The 22018-nt window shown below is 39.2% G+C and overlaps 1 protein-coding gene across 13 annotated transcripts in view; it reads right to left on the bottom strand.

The window, feature by feature from the left end:
• SLC10A7 (solute carrier family 10 member 7) overlaps positions 1-22018 on the bottom strand; it is a 148642-nt gene that overhangs the window by 91794 nt on the left and 34830 nt on the right. For 9 of the 13 annotated variants that reach the window (XR_007708165.1, XR_007708167.1, XR_007708166.1 and 6 more), the window contains one exon: positions 7950-7988. The exons of the other annotated variants lie outside the window; for them this stretch is intronic. Coding sequence is in view for 3 of the 9 variants with exons in the window: in XM_050710242.1 (XP_050566199.1) it covers positions 7950-7988 (39 nt within the window). In the remaining 6 variants the exon portion in view is untranslated. The remainder of the gene's footprint in view (positions 1-7949; positions 7989-22018) is intronic. 13 annotated transcript variants of the gene reach the window in all.

Below are 22018 nucleotides of genomic sequence, written 5' to 3'. Positions count from 1 at the left end.
AAGTTTAAATCTTATTTTGCAAATAAACTGTTTAAATTTTTGCGTAAATTTTCACCTTTTTAAACAAAGTATGCAAACAGTTCTCCAAATATTTGTTGGAAACTTCACAGGGCAGCTTATCAATGCAATATATTTTTTTTTAACTATCTTTGAATAAGTGATATGAATGACGTCATCCCATGATACAAACTTCAGTGACCTGACTAAAAGTTGAACATCTTGATCTTAAATTTGTAACAGAACTACTGATATTTCTTCCTGTTAATTTTATTTTCTTTCTCTTGGAGTAGAAAGACAGGAAGTCCTGAAAAAACAAAAGCCAAGAAGCATCACAAACTAGTATCAGGACCTTTTCAACGCGATGATCTGCACACAAACTCCACCCCAGTGCAATCGTTTTGTCAAATCCTGGGCACTAAGAAAAAGTAGGCAGAACTAGAAAAAAATCTCCAAACATTCTTTTGACAAAAATGGTGCATTTTTACTCTGAAGAGGATAATGATGAATTCTACAAATTATGACAAAAGTAATCTTAGACAACAAACTGATTTTATGCTAGGACTGTGTATAGGCACAGACGTGATTTACATACTAATCCAACAAATCACCTGATTATATAACAATATTAAACGCATACGTCTCCTCCTCCAGATGTTCCCCAAATGATAGTTACCAAAGATGCATATTCTCATGACTGTTATTCATTAGCATTCATTTAAAATGAAATCAAGCTTTTTATGTTTCCAGTATTCAATTTCCATTAACAAGAGAGAAAATTGCACCATAGTCAGTCCGAGGGCACTTTCATCTCCAGTTTCAATGCACTATGTGATCAGAAGAAATATGCCAGATCATAAAATGTAAGGTACTTTGAATGCTCGGTTTTAGCTCCTGAAACTTCACACCCTTTACTTTGCAATTCATAAATGACAACTGGACTGGAAGAATAAAGCAGCCTGAACTCTCCTGCTATCTTTCTGATTTACAACTAGCAGCCTGAGGTCTGCCTCTGAAATTTCTCTAGCAACTTCCACTTTTACTGCTTGTTTTACTAACTCAAGAAATGCTACTACACAAATATCCTCAGCTACTTCTTTCCCTGAGAGTCTGTTTATCTATAAAACTGGCAAAGATTTTTTTTTGGGGGGGGGGGGGGGGGGGGGGAAGGGGAAATAATATGACAGGGAATCCATGTGCTGTCTCAAAACCAGTCACTAAGTTCCACGTCAAGGTAGAGCCCTAGATGGTGATGCTGACCAAAAACGTAGGTGCAAGAAAAAAATCCTGCCCACTGTTATTTATTGTGAGAAAGAGGAAAGATTTGTGCATTCCATTTTGTTTATCTTTCAAAAAGATGGTGGTTAATTACTTTTGGGCTGCAAAGAGAATGCAAAGAGATATTTAATTCTTGCTACCTTTAAATAACCCTTTTTTGGGAGAATTGGATGCTTGAGTCCCTTAAGACCAACAGAGATGAATTAATTAAATGTTCAGTACCAAAAGCTAACGGGAAAACTGAGAAAGCACTAAGACTAGCGACAGCCCACGCCATTTATAAACAGTTGACGGCTAATAGATTCATTTTTTCTTACTACATAGATTTCAATGCATTTTCCTTTTAGCCACTGAAAAAAAAAATACAGGGACTAATCACTGGTCTTCTAGAAAATACTCTTTTTTGAAGGCTTAATAGTACATTTTCTTTCCTCCTGGTTACTGTTACCTGCCCCTCCTCTCCATGACTTTTCAAAGATAACCAAACACAGGGCTGTTGTTTTTGAACTGGTTCTCAGATAGTCTGTGCCAGCCAGCTGTGTAAATCCCTACTGACTTCATTGGTCTTTTCAAATAGACTGTCAAACACACCACACATCACCTAGACATTAATACTCAGATTTCCAGTTATTCCTCTACATGATTTCTCTCAGTCCCTTGACAGTAGGATCTAATTTGCTTCTACTTAACTTTCTGACCATCATATCCTTAGACTTACTTTTTTATTTTAAAGGAGCTCAGCGTTGCTCATAGAAAAAGATTTTTTTTTTTTTTTGTAAACAGTTCTGACTGTTTCTGCTGCCCATTCTGTCATCTCTGCTTTTGGAGAGAGAGAGTACACTGGGATTGGTGCACACGGCTAGCCATCCCCCGCAGTAGTCATGTGCATCCAGGGCCCTTAAGCCCACACTAACCAGTTAACAGGTCTCTACCACAGCAAGCTTTGTTACTCTGCCTTGCTTGTACCAGAAAGAGTATATGCTAACTCAAGCCTAAGGATTAAACTAAGCATGCTGTACACTGAAAGAACAAGTACACAATAAGAGTGAAGACCTACGTGTTTTAAAATGCTACTTGGTAGACCCGGAAAGAGCTGACGATGTCCAAATTTACACTGAGATTTCAGATCAAGCTAGCAGAAATCCAAATGAGGATGCTAAATAACATGAGAAAGTTACAGTAAGACAACGTAAGTGGCTCCCAAGACAATTTAAATTCCATGGAATCCAAACTCTCCCTGCCTGGTACAGAATACCTGGCCCAACGACTCACTGCTGCTGAGATCTGCCATCTCCTTCCACTCATGCAAAAACCCATCTTTCAAGGCTGAGGTGGCTTCCCAAGTGGCTGATTAACAGGGAGAACTTGCTCAGGATTTTTGAGAATTCAGACCAGCAGCTCCACTGCACCGTTTCACAAAGGAAGAGGAGGCAACTAGGAGACAACTTCTGAAAGGGCGGTGGCACAACATAAAGCAGCTCCGCTTTGCAATTAAACACTACTGAATCTAGAATTCAGCACCTGTTGTGTACAGAATTTCTTGGCAAGGTTTTCTTGTAAACAGCTAACACAGTAAAAAGGGAATCCCAGAAGACTGCTCTGCCCCCTTCTCATACTGCAAAGACACAAGTAAAAGGGAACAAAGGGGTGTACATTTACCTGATTTTAGAAAAATATTTACAATGTTCATGATAGAAATCACGAAGCCAGGTAAGGTTATTCATTCCAGAAGTAACAGACGAAAAAATATTAAAAAACAAAAACAAAACTAAACCATTCAATGTCCATTAAGGTAAAATAAATAAATTCAGCCAATTGGTTATTTCCATATGGGTGGATTTCTTTAAATAGTAATGAAATCATTGCTAAAAAATCCATTGTTATTAAAATAAAAAAAAGTTGGCTCAGCCTACCAAAATTAGATTTGTAAGTTGCTGGTCATTCCCATAATTAAATCTGTGTCACAAATTTGCAAGAAAAATGGACACTATGACTAATGCATTTACTTGCTGCACTAGTGCTGTCAGGCTGTGTAAATCATTATGCCTGCTAAAACAGAGTAGATAAGAATTCCATACATTTTCATTAACCGACTAGGCTTTGTGTATGTGTGAGAAGCTAACTTCCATACTCCTTTCCAGATTTAGCTTTCATTTGGAAGACAATGTACATAAAAACACTAATCTTGGTTCGATTAGCCAAATGACTGCTCCAAAAATGAAATATTTGAGTTTTTTGAACAATATGAACCAGCTCTGTCTCCTTAGAAAGATGTCAGATAAAACAAGAAAGCCATACATACATACATATTTAATTTGGACAAAGGAGATTAATGAAATGAAACACACCTGGAATGGGTTCCTTCCTTCAGGCTGACTTATGTATCCTGGACAATGAACTTATGGTACTGCCTAGGTTTCAATACAGAAAGCGAAGCTAATCCACAACAGCATCATAAGAAGTCTCAACCAACATCCACTCATTCTTTCATTTTTGGGTGCCCTTAGCTCTGTTTTTTCCAGGAGTGCAACCAGATCAGAGCCCTCTAAATCCCCTCTTCTCTGCTTGATTCCCTGTCACCACAGACCTTCAGATTTTGGTTACAGTTCTTTGTTTAAGATGAAGCTGATGGTTGTTCTTTTCATACGCAACGTTCATAATCCCAAGGTGCCAAAGAATCAGAACATTCACTCATACCACAAGCTGGATATTGTTACAAGTTTCTAACCCACTGTCTCAAGTAGAAAGTAGATTAATGAGACACAGAAAGAGGTAAGACAATAGACTTTCTAGTCTAGCACTGAAGAACATTTCATGAAGACATAGTCTTCAAGGTTTTCAGCCCTCTCCTTCTCCCATACAGATGGCATATATCCCCTTAAATTGAGTTTAGCTCTCAAACTGAGCATGCAGCTCCACTTCAGTGCAAGAACAGCCTCTATGACAGGCTGTGCCTTGGTGAACTTAAAGCTAAAGAAGCTGAGACATCCTGGTAAACAAAGCGGAACGATCACCAGCACAGCATGTTTTGCAGCATTGCTCTGTGCTTTGGACTTTAACCAGCGTTATTTTTCTGTGGCAGCACAACTTCTAGAAGCAGAATATAAATGCTTAGGAATTGTGGTAAAGCATACAGTGGTAAAAATCTCAGCAAACCCATACTGAACATCCCAGTCCATCTTTAGGTGCAAAAGTATCCTTGCCGGTAAGTGGAAGCAGCTATCTCAGTGCTTTTCAACTCAGCAGACCCTGCCATGCATTTGTATGCTTTACAGAAGCACCCTTACTGATAACAAACCACCCAGTATTAGTAAAACGCTATCAGATTTTATTAAAACCCCATTAAGAGGAAAAACTGAAATCACTTATTAAGTTCCACAATTATTGTAAACCAAACTGTTTAAGTGAGGGAAGGAGATAATGATATTAACTACCCAACTCAAAGCAATCCTCTGTGGTATGATTTTAAATATTCTCTTGGCTGAAATTTATGTAAATTGAATTCATCTATCGTTAGTTATTACCAGTCTAGCTATATAAAAACACTTTTCTGTAACAATTAGTTCTTTAAAATCCTGTGTTTTAATTAGACCTGGGACATTATTAAATTAAGTGTAAATATGTACAATCTCATTCCATGCATTCTTTTGCTGGCATATTTACAGGAATATAGGTTTCAGAGGAGTTTAAAAGGAATTACTTTGAAAATAAACTACCAAACAACAGCAATCTCCTTACCAGTACCAGTGAAAACACCTCTGAGTACTTAATCTAAGAATATTCAGCCCATCAAGACATATTTGGTGGCTGAACATTTTGCACATCACAACGTGTTCTTTTACATCCAAATAAGCTCATCTCAGTACCACTAACATTAAGGTGAGACTTTTCTGGGAGACATTTTGTTCCACAGTTTATTTTCATTTAACTTCTCAGGGAAGTGGTAAATGGTTTTTACAAAAAAAAAAAAAAAAAAAAAGAAGAAGAAAGCATAGCACATCCTTCTGCCCTTTTCAATCAGTTTGCTTTACACTATCACGCACAGGCGCTGGCCCCACAGAGCACAGCCTGAGAACAGACAGCAACATACTGTCCTGGCTTTGTCAGGGCTACATGCAAGTGCAGCAACCTGCCCATGTGCTTCAGATTACAAGATTCGGAAAGGAACAAAGAATGCAATCTTGCCAATGGTCAGATCCTCCCAAACTAGCTCTAGGACATGTATATGGCTATGGTCACAAAGATACTTTAATGCATGTAAGCCTATGCACAGACAACATATTAGACAATAATAAGAAAAATGCAAATGCAATTTATGTTCATTACAAAGCAAAGATGTATGAAGTAGGATCTCCACCTATAGCCAGCTGAGCCTCTAAGCTAGACACTGATATAAACTGATGGATTTCCAAAAATACTGCTTGGAATTTCTACCGTCTTCTCAGTAATATGCCACTTACTTTCATATTTTACAGAAGCGCTTTCACTTCAAACAAGTTGATATATGTTTGATACTCCTCAGGTTGTTTATGGAAAGCTTACAAAATAAGTAATCGATCAGATCTAGTGAACATTCAGGACCACTCAGTTAAAGGCCATGTAGACTACAGCACTGTAAAAATTGTGAACAACTCTAGAAACTTATTACAGTCCCTGTCCTACTACCTATTGCTCCTGCATTTTCAGTCACATTTCACCCTATCATTATCATAAATGGAAAAGTTTGTCAGAAGAACGTTTTAAGTAAACATATTTGTGATTTGTTTTTTGTCCTATATACATATTACCCTACACAATCATGCTTTCAAATTAGGATACCACAGTAGCTGTCTAAATGTTTATATATATTTGTGACTTAATAGTGGCCACTTTCTTTAATTTTATTTTAAAAATCAGTAAATAGAGAAAAATAGCTGGTACTATGGCTTCATTTTAGCTAATCTTTAGTATTTTTGAAAAAGGCTTTCCAGGGAATTATTTAAATAAGAAGGTCTACAACAATGCTACTCCAAGATTTCAAAAATATATATCTAAAGCCAATAAAACATAAAATATATGTACATTGTGAAATATATGTATTGTATATCAATAAATACATGGAACTTTCCAGTGACCAAATTAAAAAAACAAAGATCAAAATCAGGAATATTGCATGAACCCACAAACTACCTCAGCTTCTTAAACTGACATTTCTTCAAAGACTTACAAACAGGTTCTAGAAATTAAAATATGTATATGTTGCTTTACTAGGATCCATCATTGCAGTCAGATGCTCTGGGGCCTAAATTCTTATTTGAAGTCAAAAGCCATTCTCCTAATGACAGCTGAACCGAAGCCTTTGGGTATTCCAGGAAACCTCCTGAACTGAAAGCTAGGGACAGCAGAGAAACCAGAGCTCGTGCCAAGCAACAAGACAAAATGCCATGCACACACACACAAAGACTTGAAAGTCACATTAAAACTGGGATTCTGCATCGGAGGCAGAAAGTACTTTCTTCTAGAGGACACGATAGGAGACAAAAAGGAACAAGTATTTGGGGACTGATACTTTGAAAACGTGAATGGCCATCCATACCCACAGAACTTGTTTCTAGCCTCCTAACTTTAAACTATTCCCTAAAACAAACAAAAAAACACAAACAAAAAACCACACAGCAGCACAGTGCACAACTTCACAGTGCCAGGCACCTTACTCTCTTGGTGGTATATCTTTACACACCTAAACTTCCCAACTCCAGCTTTTCCTAATAAAAATACACAAAGTGAGTTATTTTGCACCTGCAGTTTTCATTTTAATTTCCTAATCTGAATTGTTTGTCATTCATTCATATGTCCTCATCCTCTTTCTGGAGACGTAAAATTGAAATCACAAATGCACACTTTTAAACATGCACAGATTTTAGTAAATATGAGCAAATTCAATTATTAGCTGCTCAAGTAAATCAGTCACAGTAGCTTGCCTACGTATAAAATAATTAGTATTTAATCCTTAATGTCTCCCTAACAATCAAATAAATCTATTCTTCTTTTCTTCATAAATATACCTATTTAGTGCTCTTAACAGCATGCTATCTGAATCTTGGCAGACCACCAGGCCCAGGGATACTGTTTTAGCTTTTCACAGAAACAGCTGTATTTCCAGCGGGATTGATTGCTTTCCCATATCTAGCTATTTTAGTGTGCTCCTCAGAGACACGGAATGGCTTCACTGACAGTGAAATATGCTAAACAAATGACATGTCACTGAGTAAATTAGCATCTACTCTCTGATCAGCTGGGTCATGTTTTCTTTTCAAAATCCACGGCCTCCTGATAGAAAATAATGAGTATTTGATGGGCCTTATTAGAAAAATCAATATATTGATGCCCATGTCTGAAACATCTGCATAATAATAGATTCTGTTAACCCATTAAGGAGAAAATTAAGATGTGTTTACACGTTATTAATTTACCATGATTAGTGGCAATTTATTCACTACTTTTCTCAAGAGTTTAACAAAAAGAAACTGTAATATCTGTATTTAATGACATGGTGAACTAAATTGAAAGACGATTCAAATTTCTGCCACACGAATAGCACAATTCCGTCAACACTAAGGTTAAAAACACAAACACACCAATGGCATTGTTTTAAATAAGATTATTAAAGCACTTATAAATACGGCATTACTCACCAAAAAACTTCCAAAAGCAGAATTAAATATAGCAGCTGCCTGAAGAGAGAAAAAATAAATATCACCAATGGTAAAATAACTACAGTACAAGAATGAAATGTTATTCCCCCACCCAACAAGCTATTAGACTCTCCAAATAAACACATACACAGAGACCATTAGACAGTTAGCCCCTGCTTAAAATATTGCCAGTGGCCTGCAACTTATGAAGACTGATAGGTTCTAGTCTATGCATTCATAAATAATGTGCTGAAACAGACAAAAGCAGGAGGAGAAGAAAATCCTTGCCGGTAAACTTATGAGGAATATCCACAAGAACTAGGAATATCACACACAAGCTTAATCTCGCTGATTTTGTTTTAATTTGCCCAGAATATTTTTGCACATTGACCTATTAAAATATATATATATATATATATATATATAATCTGATTTTAACTAAAACACTACATTTTCGCAGACTTTCAACAATTTTTAAAATGGAATATTAATTAGGTAAACAAGCTAATTGTTCATCATAATAAAGTATCATAGTAAAGTATTAACAGAAGTTTCTGTAGTTTGAACAACAAATTCCAAACAGGAATAACAACAACAAACAAAACACAAACAAACAAAAACAACCACCACAAACACCCCACATTTCTAAGGCCAAAATGTCTAATCATTACTTTTTACTCCACGGTCTTATTAAATATGAAAATAAACAATTTTGATAACGACTTTTGAAACCTTTGTGCTTACCTAAATATCCAGGAAATGTAAGGTAGTAGTATTAGTTCTTAACATTAAATCAATAAATTCCAGAAAGTTAAAACTTGAGTCTTGAAAAGCTTCCCCCAATTACCAAGAAAGAACAGAAACTCTTGTATGGCCGCCAGTCTGATGATGAAAAGTCACACAGCAAAGGTAAGAGGCAAGGGAGGAGGGAAACCTACCATTTACATGAAGATTTAGAGCAGAGTCAAATTAATCACCCTGGACACTTTCAGTCACAGATTAATAACAAGTGGATGCTAGAGAGTTTAGCAAGTTTGAATAAAGTCCAAAATCAGCGTAGGAGCTGTAGCTGAACCTGCCTTCTGCTCCATAAGAGGATGCAATGAAAATGAATGGGTAATGAGATCCTTGGCTCTAGAGAGCTTAGCTTTCTTATTCAAGTTCATAATTAATTCAAAGCTTTGATAATTTCATTAGATTCCTCCTCTGCTGGCCCTATCAATAAAAGATGGCACTGGACTGCAGCTCCTCAGTGGCCCAAATACAAAAACAAATGCAGACTGGGAAACCTTTGCTGACTTGCCTACTAACAGGGACAATGGCATATGGCACTCCGTGTTGCGGAGGGAGCATCTGAATAGATACAGCTAAATAAAACATTATAGTTGACAGTTGTAAACTACAGTAACATATTTTAACACCTCTTCCTCATCAGCATTCCTTTTTTGAACATAAAAAAGAGGCACAAGTCCAAACAGCTTCTCTTGCCAGAGATCACAGCTGAAAGCAAGAGTATTACTTAAAACGGTTCTTCAACAAGTGTGAATTAAACCAAGATTTTCACCTTGTATTTGAAGCTGTACAACTCATACTTTTATGTGGCAAAAGAGAGACACATTACACCCACGCACGCAACCCAACTGCACGCGATCATTTCCAGTACAGGAGATCAGGAGTTGTCCTTACAAGTACCTTTCGTTAATATATCCCTCTTGCAGTTCCTATTATTGCTACGTTAAAAAAACAACCAAGGTTTATGGGGTCTCTTTGGTATTTGTTGGCCCCATGCCATTCTTTTACACAGACTGATTGCATTTGATCACTTCGAGCAAAGATGCAGAAAGCTGCCTTTTGTAACATCCTGCCTCCGACTCCATGAAGGTGAATCCAGACTTTTGTTTTTAAACACAGTTCAGGACCTCTCATTTGCAGAACAGTCTTTGCTGTATAAAACTTTGTAAATCAGCTGTTAGATCTGAAAGATATAAGCATCTGGGCTCCACTTCTGCAGCAGAAGGCTGGGAGGAAACATAAGGGTCCCCACCTCCCCACACAGACTTTGTGTGCAGAGCGACAGCTACGTTTCCATCTACTGCAAAGAATTGTACTCCTCCTCCCCTTCAAGGAAGCTGGTCAAGTCCTCTCTATGGACCGAGGCCAAAAATAGTAGTCCTTCCCCCCCTAACACGCTCAACTTAACTCTATATCTCAAAAGCCTCCAGCCCTATCAGAAGCTGGATCAGGGCCCGACTCTGCTATAGCGCATCTCCTGACACAAGAGAACCAACTCCGGCAGCCCTGAACCTTTTTGCCGGGCACTTCTACAATGCACAAAGAACAGAGCATTAGCTGGCAAGAACCGATGCACTCAGCAAGACCCCGCGCATCTATCATTAGCCACACTACTGGCTGCCACTCCTGATCTGACAGTCATCTACAGACACGATTATTACTTTTTTTTTTTTAAGCTTAAATTATGCTGGAATTCTACTGCCAGGAAAAATTCTGTACCCAGAAGGGTGTCAAAGAGACACCAGATGGTTCTGGTGGTATATATTTTGACCATAAACCAACTTCTTTACTTCCTTCCTTCCTGACTCACCAGAAGGATTTCTGCTTTATTATTCTCAAGCATTTAACAAGTACTAAGACCATCTTAGACATGTTATGCTTCAGGTATTTAGCCAGTCACATGCAAAAGTCATAATTCACGACTGGTCCAGGGGTATGTTAGTTTGCAATTTTTAACTCCCTTTCTCCAAAGTGTCAGGAATTGTCCATGGCAGAGGATTAAACACTCATTACAGTCAAAAGGAGGAAAAAAAAATAAGGAAGACCACAAATTAAGCTATATGTTGTCATTCAGATGATTCACCTCAGGGACTGAAGACTTACACATGCCAGCTACCACATTTGCAGTTTTCTTTATAAACCTTTTTTCCGGCAAAATAAACTTAGAAGTAATTTTTCTCACACCCACAAAAACGAGGTTTGTATTTGTGGTTCTGGTTTAGCATTAAACAAACTGGTAGTAAACTGAATCAACTGCTCCAGTTTATAATTAAACATACCTAGTAGCATGACCCTGTAGAATTTAAACACTTTTGTGCTTCCAAGTCCCCTCTATCATGAGGGATAATATTGCCTACATACCTCACAGGGTATTGTCAAAATTAATTCATTGCTTAAAAAGCACTCTGAGATCCTCAGAGGCACAGTACCAACAAACATTAGTGCTGACACATGATACAGATAGGCTCTTCGTTTTCTATTTGAAACATTTATTAGTCATTATTATTGTACAACTTTTTTTAGTGTTTGCTCCTTTTGTGCTATTACAGTTATCAGACTATCTGCAGTCAACTTAATTGAGGCAACACAACACGAAAACATTTAGATGTCCTTTAATACTCCAAGTTCAGATTTGCAGGTGTTTGCAAACCATACATTGCACTTACCATTAATGGGAGGGGAGAGTTCTCTCTAAAATAATGGTAAGATCCTTTCAAGAGGTAAATGCATTGCCATGTATCGAAGTGCAAGGTTAGACCGCGTTCTAAAGCAGCAGTGGTAATAACCAGACCACTTATTCAAACTTATATCGACTCGGAGACAACAAAGACTGAAAGTCACTGTCAGTACTCTTTAACAGGACTAGTACTGAAGAGCATGTACATCTCCACTTGAGTTTGAAACAGTAAGCCTTCGTGCTGCTAAACAACAAATTCACTTAATATTAAACAGGTACAATTTCAGTCAACTCATTATGGCACTAAGCTTGAGGGAATTCTCCTGCTGGTCTGCATTACCAGGGAGGATCGGCTGGCCAGGAGCACTTTCAAGTGAGAAGGAACTAGCCCACCTCTGAAGGAAACCTACTTGGCAGTATTTGGCAGAAACTTTCTTCTTCCCATACCTGAGAATAGTGCAAACCTTCACCCCTTTATCTCCCACCTTATCCTGGAATATATATACAGAAAACACTGCTAAGATCTGTAACAGCGATAGCAACAAGATCCAAGACAATCCTCACAGCTACAAAAGTTATTAAAAAACAAACAAACAACAACAAACAGACAAAAGGAAAAAGCAAAGCCATAGCCAAGGGGCTGAGCAGTCCCCCACAGGTGGGTGTCCAAATACCACAGCAAGTACACGCAGCATTCAAGCACATGTGATTCTGTGGCAAATCAAACTAGCATGCCAAGGTTTTGATAGAATTAAATACTGAATACGTTCTAAACTCTGTTCCATTTCCTTTTATTTTGGTATCAAACTACCCTGGAATTAATTAGACTCAATATCTTTCCCTAATAATGCAGCAGAACTACACTAAAGACAAAAAGATATACTGGCAACATTTGGAATGCCTGGGTCAAAAAAATGGCATTTTATCATTCTTGTCAAGATTCAAATGAAATGGCTGTGCACAGCTCAACCATAACTACAGTTTCTTTTTACTGCAGTGTCACAGGCAAACAATACTGCCCATAGCTTTACATGTGGGCCATATATAAAAAAAGGCTTTTTCACCTTTATATATATTTAAAAAAAATAAAAATAACTCATTTAAACATTTGAGTCTTGAGTGTCATTTGGCAGCCTTTAGGGAAGTAACCTTCCCAACTGTGCTGCTCCGAAGCTTACACAGGAACTGTGTCCCCCAGGCACCCCAGAGAGGATGCAGAGCATGTGCCATGCACCACAACCTGCGTGGCCATGAGCCGTCCCCTCTTCGTGGAAAGGGCCAAGGCTGCAGATGCAAAGTAAGGAAACTAAAACGCCCCAAAGCATCTCAGTAGGAAGCAGTCTGGCCATTGTACGAAGCTACTCTGTGTAGGCCTGCAATTACCTGCAGCTAAAACCTTATTTTCAGACATACATTAGTGGGAAATACAGCTCAAGTACCAAACATAAGGTTAATATCCATGTTAACATGCATGGCACAACGCAGGAGAGCAAAAAACCTAGAAGTGTAGAGAAGATTTGGAGAAGGAAAGGTAAGAACTCCAGTGGTACTACTGCAAGATTACACAGAGACCATGATGTGGTAGTATAACATATTATAGTGTCTATGTTATTAATGAAAAACTTAATAGATCCATGCCTCCTATTTGTCAGAGAAGAAAAAAAAAGGCTGAAGAAAGTAATGGAAATGGCTTGACCAAACAGGACAGAAAAGGAAATTTTATCTACCCAAAGAGATCAGTGTAGTTCGAGAAGGTGGAGGAAGAAGGCAGGACGTCAGAAGTAGCTTGAATGAGTCGGCAGAGTCCCTTTAAACAACTCCTTCCATCTCCTATTTAAAAATAAAATCTCATGTGAGTGTTACTGCAGCTCATGTCTTAACTGCTGTTTCCATTAATAAGATGTTACAGCTCTGTAGAAAGCTATTTGCCACAGCACTGTTACTGCAAACAGAATATAAATATACCTAATAAGGTTTAATCTGTGTTGCTGTTCATAAGTATTCATCTGAGCTCAGACGGGAAAAAAAATATATATATTCAAGTTCCTGGTTTTGAGCACTAAATTGAATCAGGTGTCCTCTTCTCTTAAGAAAATTAAGTTGCTTTTGTGCAAGAGTGTTTTAATGAGAACAGAGCTTGCCGACATTGATAAATGGGAATGACACCAGAGAGAGCATGTAAGCAGGACAATATGTGCATGTTACAGTCTTACAGGCTATTTTTCACTGACTATCCTGAATGACTTCGCTGCTTCTTAAGGGACCTATTAATCTCAAATTTAGTTATTACACAACGTTTATTTGAACATATATTCTGTGGATGATGACAGTTAATAAAGGAAATCTTTTACAAGCTGTATTTTTACATATTGTTCCAACTGCAGCTCCCAGTCACTCTACTGTATTGATGGAATAACCTAGTTATGATGCAGCTTTAAAAAAGGCACATATATTCAGATTCTTTTCTAAGCATGTGGGGACTCTTAAATAACTGTTAAAATGCATATAAAATCCTGCTACAACACGGCAAAAATAAGAGAGGTAGTGTTAACTGTTCGGCAAAATCTCTGGCTGCACAGTTGCCCACTCAAAGGCAAGGCACATGCCTTTTTAACACTCCAGCATAACCTTTGAGAAACAAATAGAGCCTGGCTTTGGCCCTGGAGGTGTATATACACTCCATATTGAATTCAATAGAAGCCACAGTATGCATCTTACACATGAGTTTGGCCCTAGGTGTTTATATACATGATAGGCAGTGGTATTTCATGGAGGGGAAGAAAAAAAAAAAAGAAAAAACCTGCAGGCACTGATAATAACTAAATTTTTCATCTAATTTTATAAAAATATGAACCAATGTTTGAAAAGCATCCTAAAAGTACTGAATTACTTGCATTTTTCAGTGGAGGAGTGGAACTGCACACACAATCTTATCCTCTTAAAAAAAAAAAAAACACAATCCCCCCACCCCCAAAACAACCAACCAAATAACAAAAATACAAAAATGCCCACCAAGATATGGAGGGGATTATGTTTTTAACCACTGCCGTGTTTCCTGTGGTCCAACACATCTGTTCCCTGTGAAAAAGTTACCACCTCATCCCTAACCTGCCTTTAGAGCTGTGCTGACAATATGAAAACATTTCTTTATTTCAATAATGTTCAGTAACCATCAGTTTTAAGGAAGCAATGTTGAAAGGGCTCTAGAATATGAAAAAAGAATAACCAACACGCTGCTTGCATTTTAGCAGGGGAATATCATCCAGAGAATGATGCCTCCCGAACACGTCATTGAGCCAAGGCTATGAGGCTGTGCACACTACAGATCTGTTCCGTGCTGGCAGAGGTTGCTGCCACCTGAATATGAGTTTGTGCTGCTTCAGCCAGGCTCAGTGCTCTGCCACAAGCAGCACACGGAAACGAGCTGGGGACTCTGCTAGCAGCAAATTATTGCCTGCTGCCTACTCCTAGCCAAGTCCTCTCTGTTGAAAACCAGCCTTTCACTCCCCCATTTTTGTAGTTCCTCATAACCATCACAGCCTGTTGGTAATAATATTTACAAATACAAAACCATCCATCAAAAGGGTGTCAGAAGGCAGGCCTTTTAGACTCACTTGTTTAGTGTATTTGCTGCTCCACTGAAGGATTTCTCTGTTGACCGATAGTTTCAGCGATACTGAGAGAATGAAAGAAAACTGTCCTGCTCTTTCCTTACATCAACAAATGGTAACCTCTTCTGTGAACAACATGCACGACTCAAGGGAGTTCTGGAGGGTCAGCCTGCTATTTATTGTACAGAGGCAATAGGAGATGAAGACTAAAAACCAGGATAGTACTTACACTAAAGAGAGAATAAAACCAGAGTGTGTTAACATTTGTTAACAATTCAAATAGCAAACACTGAGCATTCAGACTTCCAGAACGTTTGCATGTCAGTCTGCAAATTTCCATTGATACTTATCATCTATAGAGTAGCAACAGAAAATCCATGCTGAGCAAGGGTTGGAAACCAAGCAGAACGAACGTGAAAGCCTTCAGAATCAGCACAAGAAAGGACACATGAACAAAGCCAGGAGAGCAGAACCTCTGCCATGAGCCAGAATGCCCATCTCCTAAATGAAAGGACCAAGACACGGTCTCCTCAGGTACAGACGAGATGCTTCATGAGACACAAAGTGCACACCACCTGACCAACACACGCTGCCTGCTGTACAACGCTGAGCTGCTTTGTCCTGCAATTTCATTGCTTTATCCTAAATACCACAGACCCATCCGTATCAGATGCTTGCATGGCTGCATAGCATGCAAAACCAATATGCTACTCACACGACTTACCAGGAAAAAAGGCTTATCCAGGCTCTATCCAGAAACATAAATGTAGCCAACAGAGCCCTTCTACAACCTCATGTCTATGCCTTCACGAGGTTAAGGAGAACAGAGATTTCTTCTTTCTAGCAACTGTGGCCCATTTCCTTTTGGCAACTAGAAGGGCTGTCAGTGGAGGCGGCCACCACAGCTCTCACTTCGTCCTTGTGTCAGTCCTTTACCAGCCATACTCCAAGTCCAGCAGCACCCCTAAAGCTGTAGCTTAACCTTCTAAGTCTGCTGCCCTCTCACCAGCTGCAGCACAAACCACAAAACGGTACTCATAAGACAGAGTGCCTTCCAGCAGCGGGTCCTACACCACGCACCCCACTGGGGAAGCAACCTGAACATCTACAGTGGTTTTTTGGCTACCAACATGAATAAACAGAGGCAGGGTGTTTTCTTCTCCTGCACTTGAGAATTTTAACTGCAAATACTAGATTTACTGTCCAGTGCCAGTGTATACGTTCAAACAAGAAGTGATTTAAAGCTGACAGCCTCATAACAACACATGCTTTCTCACACTGAATACATATGTGCCTAACTATCTGCAAACTCCTTATTCTAGCATCTGACTTCCTCCTCCACAAACTTCACGAAGGCCTGTTGTGACAGTCATATAGCCAAACCTGCTGTATGAATTTTTGCCCAAATGGAAAGCCCATTTCCATAGTTCGCCTAGACATCAGGACACAAAATGTAACTTCTCCCTCCTACCCACGTACCGTGAAGTATGAGCATTAGCAGCCATACACCTGACATCTGAATGTGAACCAGGCTGTGCTACACAATTAGAGGGTAAAAAATATAGAACATAAGCAGTCACTGACACTTTGGTATGAAACCTACGCAAACTTTTTTCACATCTTGTATTTGTTAGTGACTTGAGGCTTACTACCTTAGCAGTGAAGACACTAGCTCTTGTACCAGCAAAAATGGGCTGCTGAACAATGATTTAATAAAGGAGGCTCAGCTAAACAATGGTATACGAGTAACTCTGCCAACTTGATCCTCTCTTCTGGTCAAACATTTCATAACTGTAAGTGACTTTCTCTAAAAAAAAAAAATTACTGTAGAAGGTATCCTCAAAAGGATACAAAGCAATAACAACCTCCCAAACATACTTTTATTTAAGTTCACATTTTCTGAGATCTTAAGCTGTGATAAAAACACTTAAAGGTCTTGTCCCCTGATTCTCCTGGAGACACATCATCCATAACATGATTAGAGGTCTAGTTAAACAATGCATCCCACAACTCCAAAGAGTATTACTTCCCTGCTGAAGTGAAATGAAAGCACAAGGCCACTTTTTAAAAGGTGCCCTTTGCATTAACTGTAAGGCTGTGCCTGCACCAGCATCTTTCTATAAATATCCCACTGTCATATTGCTTTCTGGGCAGTTAGTAGCAGAACCAGACATTTCAACTGCAATGCCATCCAAACCAGCCCAGAATAGCATTGTTATTAAAGTCCTCGTCACTACCGCCACTGGGAACAGCTTTACCATTACTCGTGCAATGCCAGGAGCTGGGAAATAAAGCATTAATCTAAAGGAGGTGCACTGCATAAAGTGGCCCACTGCACAGATCCACGAACCTCCACAGCTTATATCGGAATGTGTCACAGGTCACAGTTGCAAGATGCAGAGATTTTCATCTCATCAACAAACGTCTGGTTATATCACAAAGAAATACAGCTACTTTCTTTATTTAACCATAGCACAACGTTTGGCTTTCGTGCAAACCAGTATTGTATGGCACAGGAAATTCCCCTCTCATGAGGCCAGTCAAAGCTCTGCATGCTACAACGTTGTGGCAGAAATGCAAAGGGATAGGAAAGAAAAGTTGTATACTATAAGGAAGAGACTAGCACTGTAACCACTACCTGCAGGTAAAAGAAACTATCTTTACGTGTGCGACAGCAGTTTTCTAAACAGTGTTCAGATACCCCTGTAATTTAAATTCACAATTCACATAAGTCTAACTAGAAATAGTTATACACATACACACAGAAGGGAAAAAAGAGGGGAAAAGTGTGTAACTGTGCATCTTTAGAAGCTATTTATCTCAAAAATTTGTCCCAGGAGTTCAGTGGTGTATCAGTACTAACCGAAGCTCCAAATTTGCTTTCAGAAAAAAAAGCTAACTACAATATCAGTATTTACCACTACCTTCCTTTGGAAGCACACCCAAACCACCTTTCAATTCTAATCAGTGAGATGGCCCCATTTTCCATGGGACCTGCTATATCCTCTAACCCAAAGGACCAGGGCAGCTGGCCTTCCCTGAAGTTCAAGGATAAGCACTCAAGTCTCAGTCGAGTCTTGGTCACGGACCTGATTTCACAACTACCCGGCTAGCAGTAGCAGTACATCATGAACTACAAAAACACCAGACCTGTTCTTTGAACTTTTCATTCCTACATATATAATGTACGTATTTTTATTTTATATATAATTTGTGTACGTGTAAATAAAAGATATGTAGGGACTCAGCTAAATTAAAGACACTCTTATTATTTCCTTGAAGTAATTTACTTTATTCTCTAATGGGACAAAATACTTTAAAAATGCTACTTCTCTGAAGAAAAGGTGAAAACATCTGAGTGTTTCATGTACAGAATCCCATTCACATTCTGCAGAGAGCAGAGGCTCACCAAGAGCTGCGCCGAGTGCTAGTCTAAGAAATGCACAAGCTTGTTTTACTGCAAGAGGTCACAAACCTGCCATGTGCATTAAACATGCTCTTAGTGCCTGCATTCACTGAGCTTCTACACTCTCCATTTACACCCACAGCTGGCTGAAAACTGGAATATCCACCATCAGGGAGATACCAGTATTTGAACATTTGCTTTAATCCTAAATTTTCTTCCCTAGAATCACAACTTCCCATATAATATTTGGAGAAAAAGAAAAAAAAATAAACACCAAAACAACTTAACCATTTCATCTTGGTATTTTGCTGCTTCCTGCTGAATTGCTCAGGCACCTAACAGAAGATGGCCTCTACCCCTATTAGTCTCTGCACAAAGCTTTTCAGCTGGTCCACATCTCCCAGGGTGCAGCACTGTTACCAAATTCTTATGAGGCACTGAGAAGGTAAAGCCAGGCAGATCAGCTTATCAAGAGAAATGAAGGCATGAAGCACCTAAATTACAGTGAAAAATGTGGAAGACTTCAACCTTGTTTGCAAAGCTGCAAGATTGACCCAGGTTAATCTGACCTGAAACAAAATATTTACATACAGATTTTCCTGAAAGAAAGTGGAAACACTTCTAAACGGTCTGAATTGCACACACACAAGAGAAGGGAAAAAAAAAAAGTCCCCAACTATTTCCTACTAAACATGGTTTGTAGCCCAACTTCTGTATTTCTAAAGCAGTTACTAAATAATGAATTGCATGTACAATGTAAAAGAAAAACAAAAACACAATTATTGAAAAGAAATCTAACTGGAAAACACTTAGTTTATAATGTGTCTTTTTTCCAGTATTTTGTGCTTAAAACTATATTCTCACCTTACTGAGAAACTGTAGAGACGAGGCCAATACATTTTGAATTGCCCACAGGGAACTCCAAGGAGAACTCAATAAAAGAAGTAATCAATAATTTTGTGTTCAGTGCAAAGGCTCCAGGAGAACACAGGCACCACTACAACCTATTCTGTGACAGTTGCTCATCAGAGGCACTGAATGAGGCAAGAGGCGTGGAAACAAAATTGTGTTCTGTTACACCATTTAAGCCCAGAACATAACATTAGCTACCCAGTTAGACCAAATAAGTTTGCAGAAGCTCACTTTTCTGTACTGCAGGAGATCCTGGTTCCAAGACAGGCATACCGCCTTACCAGCAATGCACAACGTCACCACATGTGAACACAAACCTGAGGAACAAAATTAGGGTGCACAAACAAGCATAAACAGCAGAAAAAGTCACCTTGTACTCCACAAGCAATTCAAAATTACATCTTACACAAACACCAAAAACCAACTAAAGATAAGCACTTAACAACTTGATATCTGGCATGATAATTGCTTTTCATAAATACAGCTCTCACTTTAAAAAGTTTCATTTAGGTTACTGTTTCCTTGAGCTGTCTGTGATCAGCACATTTTGGGTGAAACAGACAAGTAAGGATGTTAGAAATCACGTCTGGCTAGTATTTTGAGTCATGTTTTGCCACTAACAGAAGCCTGATAAAAGGTAGAGAAAGCCTCTGCATACCTGTGATACCATCAAAGGGGGAAGCAAAAAAGCTGTTTACAAAACATTCTCTTCTCTGCTACATACATTCATTCTAAACCTGAGCTGCTGTTTAGTCAAGTCTATTGTAAAAAAATGTCAGAAAAACATCACAATATAGTCACCAGCCAGTCGATTTAAAGTTCAATTTGCTCTAACACCACAACAAATATATTTCTATAATCTGTGTATCTCCTCCTCCTGTGGAAGTATCAACAAAATTCAGAGTGATACTTATCTATAATATATAAAAGAATCATATCAGTGCTATAAGCCATAGTGTAGCTATATAGCAGCAGAGCATGAAACAGTAATCAAAGTCCTGAAAAATACACCATTGTCAGCATTGTACACTGGTACCAGTGTATTATAGCACCTCGGCTTAACATAAATCAACCTAAGTGCCTGCTTTGGTAAGCACTTCACACTCAGTGTACATCAGCACTGGGGGGGAGGTAATGCACAGAGAAACAAATCAGAAAATGGGACTTGTAAATAACAATTCAATTAGCGGATTTATATTACCGGTTTCCTAACAAACTCCATACCCATACCTAGAGAGAGCCCCTCCTGCGGCCTCCCCCCCTGCCGTCTGCGCAGGGCCGCTCTTTTTGCTGCCTAGCCCTTTGCCCTTTCAATTGCCGTGTGTAACTGCGCTGTCAGAGCCGAGCCGCCCCTCGCAGCAGTGGGCAATGGGGCTGCGGCGTTACTCCATGGGCCCAACCCTCGGGCGGTCTGCAGCCAGACCCCCACAAGAGCCTCAGCCCAGGCCTGAGCATCAGGGTGGGGAAAGAGGTGGTGGGTGGGGGGCTGCCGCTGTATGGTGGGGCACAGCCACAGCTTCGTGCCCCGATCCCTCTGAGGACCAGGGGCAGCATGCTGCCATGCCGGGAGCTCACCTGTGTGCCTGATGCTGCCAAGCCCCTTGCATACCGGGAAGGTGTAAATCCATTGCGCCGCATGTTTCAGTGCTGTCCTGTCCCATGCCATTGTACTTACAACATGTGTGCTGCTTAGACAGAGCACGACCTCGGGTACTTACTTAGCTGATTAGTTTTTCTTAATTTCTTCTTCTTCATTTCTTCTTAATTAGAAGAAAAATAAACACACACACCAGTAAAAGATACTACTTAGTTCACGTTGTAGGAGATGATCTCAAAGAACACAAGGAAAAAAGACCTTGGCTCTAATACAACTTATAATTTTGTTTAAAAACACACGTGCCGCAATTCCCCATAATGACAGAAGGCACAACAGAAATGTAATACAGTCTTATTAAAATCATGTTTTGCAGACTGTGCAGACCCAGATTTACTTGATCACTTGTGAAGCAAAATTTCCCTAACCTCATTAATTTTCATTTATCTCACCCTCTCGAAGAAGGAGGTAATCTGAAGCAAATTTGTGTTTTATTTTAATTGTTTCATTGTTATATTATCAGTGCAAAGAAGTCTAATAGATAGTAATTCATGTCACAATACTCTGTCAAAGACAGACCGTATAAAATGATGCTAACAATGTCATTTAAATATTTTAGAAAGCAGACACTATGGAAGTTCTGCCTGCTACTACTCCTCTACTCCACAACAGTAATAAAAACTACACGTCACCAAAAAAAAAACCTGTTGCTTTACAAGCAGCTCATTTTCAGAGCACAGCCATCTGCGCCTGTCAGCACAGTCACAGCACCTTGTTAGCAGCAGCACCGCTCTGAACCGGGGAGAGGAGTGCTCAAAACCAGCCCTCTGCATTGAATTCATTCTTGGGCACAAGGGTCACGGACAAAACACCAGGATAAGCCAGGGGGCTGCAAATTATTTTAATATAGTCAAGGGTTTTTTCTTATACAGCCACCAGCTCGTACACCTACTATGACTTGATTTAGACTTTTAGGGTCTGCAATTTAGAGAGAAAAAGCTTTCTCAACTATCTCATGATCCTTCAAACCCTCTCCTTTGCCTCACAAACCAACTGCCATCATGTTGGCGATGTCAG

Source organism: Cygnus atratus, chromosome 4 (genome assembly GCF_013377495.2).
Source record: "Cygnus atratus isolate AKBS03 ecotype Queensland, Australia chromosome 4, CAtr_DNAZoo_HiC_assembly, whole genome shotgun sequence".
Classification (NCBI taxonomy): domain Eukaryota; kingdom Metazoa; phylum Chordata; class Aves; order Anseriformes; family Anatidae; genus Cygnus; species Cygnus atratus.
Note: the sequence above shows the minus strand (reverse complement) of the source record. Positions and strands in the feature narration are given on the sequence as shown.